The sequence below is a fragment of the Leptopilina boulardi genome, unplaced genomic scaffold, assembly GCF_019393585.1.
Source record: "Leptopilina boulardi isolate dan_hultmark-lab unplaced genomic scaffold, ZJU_Lbou_2.1 LbouV2_316, whole genome shotgun sequence".
NCBI classification, from domain to species: Eukaryota; Metazoa; Arthropoda; class Insecta; order Hymenoptera; family Figitidae; genus Leptopilina; species Leptopilina boulardi.
In genome coordinates, this window is record NW_026137881.1 from 966,492 (window position 1) to 972,491 (window position 6,000).

A 6,000-nucleotide genomic window follows, 5' to 3' on the forward strand; every position below is an offset into this window, starting at 1 on the left:
ATAATCAAAAAGATTTTTTAAGTGCCAATTCATTTTTATTTAAACCTCCTTCTGGCGCACCGTGGCTCAGTTTTCTTTAATTCACCAGTGCAATTTCACTGAGAATCAGTGGTTTTTACTGATTCCCAGTGAAATTCCACTGGTGAATTAAAGAAAACTGAGCCACTGATTTGAATTCAGTGAAATTTTCACTGATTCAGATTTAGAGTGTAAATTGTCAAAAAATCGCGATTTTGGCAAACTGTGAGTATCTGAAACAAAAGATCGTAGAACCTTTAATTTGGGCTTAAATTAAAGCTTAATGTTTTTACTACAATCCCCAAAAAGCACCTTTCTGGCACCATGACCCCAAAGTCATTTGTAATCCATTTTTGAGTTCCAAAAATTAATTTTTGAATAATTTTGAGTGCGTACTTTCTGCGATGAAATGAAAGGTCATATAACCTATTTTTTGGGTTTAAACTAAATTTTGAACTTTGGACTACAATATTGTAGTTTAAAAATTAATTTCTGAAAATTAATTTCCTGCACAAAAAAAGCTATTTTAATCTTAAATATAATATATTTAATAATATATTATTTGGTAACATATAAAAATTTTAGAAACAAACTGGATGATTCCAAGTTGTTATTGCAATATGCAAAGAAGAAAACAATTGACCCACTTTAGATGGGTTCACGTCAACCGCGTATATAAAAAAATCTGCAGTCCGGCGAAGGTTAATCACTTCATGTATGGGTTAGGAGAACTTTGTGCGTTAGAAAAAACACCTTATTATAAATTTTTTTTATACTTCCTCTCTTCTTCACATTTTTAAAATAATAAAATAAAAATAAATAAATCACTTTTTGTTTACAAAGTATACATAAAGAAAAATTCTTAAATTGTATCTGATGCATCAGCTTTTTCATTGTTGCTTGTCTAAAGTTTAAACTTTAGTTTAAGCCCAAAAAAAGCGGTTATATGACCTTTTATTTCATCACTGAAGGTACGCACTCAAAATTATTCCAAAATTAATTTTTGGAACTGAAAAATGGATTACAAATGACTTTGAGTTCATGGTGCCAGAAAGGTGCGCTTTTTGGGGATTATAGTAAAAACATTTAGTTTTAATTTATGCCCAAATTGAAGGTTCTACGACCTTTTGTTTCAGGTACTCAAAGTTTGTCAAAAACGCGATTTTTTTTACCCGTTTTACCCAAAAACTAGAGCTGATAGGAACTTTTCGTTTATGGATTCGTGTTCAGCATGAAGGAAACCTAGAAATAGCTTTGAAATTTTCCGGCACTAAAATCAGTGTTGACTCTAAAAAGATCAAAATATCATCAAAAGCTCCTTAAAAATGTGTATTTTTTTGTCAGCATGGGAATCTTTTTAGTTTAATTCAAATAGATTCTGTATTCGTTGAGCGAGTCATCCTTTTTGAACATATAAAGAAAAAGAAATAAGGGATGTATATATATATATGACTTGCCGAATGCAACAGATTTTCTGTTTTTGGGTATTCAGTCGTATGCTCACTCGCGCATATATTCAGTAAATATATATGTATGTATATAGAGTATACATATAAACGTACGTACACGGGACAAGAGGGAGGTGAGGAGACCAATGGGAATTCTGACTAGTAGCCCTCTCATTCAGTCCATTGAGGCAGTTGAACCCTCGGCACCGGGCGGCCGCCGCGGTTGAACTGCCCTTTTCTTTTATACATGTTATATTCCCCGGGTTTTAGGCACAGAAAACTAAAAAGCTAATTTACTTTAAAAGTATCCGCGCGAGCGTTTCATCAAACGGACCCGTTTCAAAGGGGGGCCATGGAGTTAGGGGGGTACAACGGGGGGCTAATGTAACCAGCGACAGATTGGCGGTGGTAGATTCACTACATCCACCACCACCACCTTCCCTTCTATCCCAAAACATTTTGTATATATGTGTGTGTGTGTCTCTCTTTTGGTACTGGTTGGGTGTCTCTCTCTCTCGCTCTTTCTCTCTACATGAATCGTGGAATGGTCATTTCGCTGATAGCTCCCAACTAGTATCGAAAATGTCCAAAAGCTCGAAAAGGACGCATACCTTGTTCACGAGCCATGTCCGTAATTAGTAGAATGAGTCTGTAGAGACAGGGATGCATCAAGCAAAAAAGGGGATCAACATATGTATTACAATATATAGGGATTCTCTAAATCAGAATTAGTCAAATGTCCTTTTTCTTTCTTTGAGTGTTTGGCGAATTTTAGGAGGATTTGATTTATTTTGTATATATATGATGAAACCGATTACTATATATATAGGGAAGAGTGACAAACAGTGGGACACTTTTTTTTCAAAGACATATTAATATGTCAATTTTATATATTTTTGAACATTTTTTGGTATTACCATAAAGTTTCACCTCTTTTCAACACAATGCACATATTCTATTAAGATTATATTGTGATTAAATAAAAGAATTTAAAGTTTTTGAAACTTGATACATTTTTTTTTGTTTTGAAGGTTTGTGTTTAACAGTGGGACACCTATTATTAAGAACCGAATAATTATTTCAATAATAATATTCTGCTTCATACTTTGTAAATATATATTTTTTGCATTAAATAACGTTAACAAATGTTGCAAAACACTCATAATTTAATAATATTTTACATTTTTATAATACAATGTCAAGTTTCATATAAACTCTCTTAATTTGAATCAGTGAAATTTCACTGGTGAAATAGCTAGAAGTCGGTTACTGAATCATTTAGTGAAATTTTCACTGAAAATCAGTCATATATCACTGATTTCCAGTGAAAATTTTACTAAATGAATCAGTCAATCTGTTTTACCCATTACCGATAATACAGATTGACTGATTCATTTAGTAAAATTTTCACTGGAAATCAGTGATATATGACTGATTTTCAGTGAAAATTTCACTAAATGATTCAGTAACCGACTTCTAGTTATTTCACCAGTGAAATTTCACTGATTCAAATTAAGAGAGAAAAATTGCTATTATTTTTTTTCACGTTTACAGTACTGCTGATCATACGTCATAATTTTCTTTTTGTAAATAATGAATCAATGTGGCTAAAATTTTTGGAGATAGTGTGTGTTGTCATAAACATGGTTTACATTTAAATTTTGGTCGAGTTTCTTTAAGTATAGTTTTTCAGAAAATTAAAGTGTTCTACTGTTTAAACTGTACCACTGTTTGTCACTCTCCCCTATATATATATATATATATATATATATATATATAGTAGGAATTGTATTTTTTGAACCTTTAAACTGTTTTAGCGGTCTTTGGGACCGCTATCTAAAATTATTTCGCTTATTACTTTTTTTCAAAGTACAATAGAAGCTTGAGCTTTTTATTAGCTTCATATTTTATACAAATCTATTAGATGATAATTTTGTCAAAAGTTTAGAATTCGCTAAATTTTGTAAAATAAATAAAAATATCAAGTATAGCGGTCTGTGAGACCGAGGTGTTAATCGTAAGTATAAGTATATTTTCATAGGTGACTTATTCTGCGCATTGTCATGCGCAAACAATTATGTCTGCCCTCATAACCTGCATTTATTGTTTTCACTTTTTCGTGATGATGTAAACATATTAATACATACTTTTATCATTTATAAATTGAAATAATCAAATAACAAATAATAATTAAGAATTTATTAGTAATTTATTATTATTATTAATTATAGTTTTTTTAAATTTAATTTACATATCACGTTCATTTTTTATTATTAATTTATAAAAAAATATATTTATCACTTTATACTCACAAAAATCTCGAAAGAAAATTCATTTTTAATTCTAACCTAACGATATGATACAATTTCATTGCATATTGTTATATATGCAAAAATAATAATTATTATTATTATTATTATATTTCATCTCATGACAAAAACCATACTTTTCATTTTCATATTTAAGAAATTCTGAACATTGATTAATTCATAAATGCAAACATAACCTATCAGGTCACGTGTTTATGTTGTCACAAATGAAAGAAAAATTAATTAGAATATATTTGATAATTATATGTTAAAAAAATTTTCGAATGTGAAAGTACCTGTCTGTCCTATATATGTGATAACAAAACAAAAATTAAAACTGACAAATATAATAGTATGCAATGAAATTGTATCATATAGTTAGGTTAAAATTAAAAATCAATTTTTTCTCGAGATTTTTGTAAATATAAAATGATAAATATATTTTTTTTTGTACAAATTAATAATAAAAAAAGAATGTGATATGTAAATTAAATTTAAAAAAAATAATTTACAGGATATTGTCAATGACAAACGTGTGACTATAAAATTTGTTGTTTTAACAAAGCTTTTAACCAATTAAATTATTGTTAAATTAATTTTAATATTTTTGTAGACATAATTATTTTATAATTTTTAATTTGATTATAATCAAATTGATAATTTAAAAAAAAATTCGTTTAAAACTCTTTGCAATAATAATTTATAATAACAATTATATAATTATAGTAAATTTAGTATCATATGCATTATAAAGTGAGGTTGGGTTCAATAGAACACTATGCATAACTTACCGATAAACGAAGAAATTGTTTTTTCATCAAGTCCTCAATGTATTAATAATTTCGCGCACATTTCACTTTTTATTTGGCATCACAATATATATATATACACAGCACTATTATTCACTTTAATAAAAAGAAACAATTACAAAAGAAGAGCGGCACATGTATACCGAAAAATGAAACCACGTGCAAGTGCACGGAAAAAAATTTGCTATGTTATATTAATAGCATCTCTGGGCGCCATCTACAAATTACAGCTGAAATATTCACAAACAGCTGACTTTTGGGTATCAAATCTCAAGAGTGTGTCACATTTACATCTTTTGCGCATGCGTTATGCCTCTTTATAAATGCAAATAGAATTATGCTATTCTCAATTTATGTGTCGGAAACAATTTATACAATTATTGTCTATTCTGAAAAATACAGAAAAAATAAAAAAAAAAAATTTTGCCATAAAAAGTATACAAATAGAAATAATATCAACATAGACCTTTTCATGCTGATCGTTCTGTCCTTATCACACAATGACGCATGAGTTGGAAGAGGACAGAATGCGATCACTATTACCAGATGATCCCGTGTAGAAAAATATCGTGGCGCTAGGTTGGCACCATCCTAACTTTCCGTGGACACTGTAATGGCGCTAGGCCCATTTGTCACAATTTTGTATTCTAGCCACTAGCTATAGTATTGCGGGAATGATGATGTTTAAAAATTATGCCCACACATCACATAATATTTCCAAAATATTTTTAAAATATTTCACTGAAATTTTTAAATATTTTAGTGCAAAGTCCTTGAAATATTGCTGCAAACAGGAAAATGTCCGCTTATCAGAAATTATTGATGGTCAAATTTCATGTGTCAAAAAAATTTTGGACATTTTGTTAAACTTGAATATTTCAAATGTCGTTATTTTTGTAATATTTTTTCAAGTTGACCATCAATATTTCCTCATAAGCGGATATTTTCCTGTTTGCAGCAATATTTCAAGAACTTTGCATTGAAATATTTCAAAAATGTTTTGAAAATATTATGTGCTGTGTGGGTGATAATATTTTTTTGGAAATAATTTGCAACATATATTTTCATTAAATTTTCTTAAATTAAGTACAACATAAAATTCTGTAAATTATCCTATAAATTTCCAAAATTAGTTTCCAGTGGTGGCGCTAGCTGTAGCCTTAGACTTCCACGATTAAGGCACTCTCACACCTTTTTGGTTGCCTGCCTGCCTGCAGGTTACCATGGCAACGCACGAGTGTGAATAAGACAGAAAATTTGAATATTCAAATTTTTAAATTTTCTATCGCACTCACTCTCATGCGTTGCCATGGTAATCTGCAGGGAGCCAAAAAGGTGTGAGAGTGCCTTTAATTTTCACAAGGAATACGAATCGTCAGTCCAAATTCCGAACAGCGGAACGGCGCGCGAAATTTT

The 6,000-nt window shown here is 29.8% G+C and overlaps 1 protein-coding gene across 1 annotated transcript in view; it reads right to left on the minus strand.

The window, feature by feature from the left end:
• Positions 1 to 4,783, minus strand: part of LOC127283956 (zinc finger protein basonuclin-1-like) — a 528,269-nt gene extending 523,486 nt beyond the window's left edge. The window contains exon 1 of the mRNA XM_051309164.1: positions 4,567 to 4,783. Within this exon, the coding sequence (XP_051165121.1) occupies positions 4,567 to 4,593 (27 nt within the window). The 5' untranslated portion in view covers positions 4,594 to 4,783. The remainder of the gene's footprint in view (positions 1 to 4,566) is intronic.
• Between the last annotated feature and the right edge of the window lie 1,217 nt (positions 4,784 to 6,000).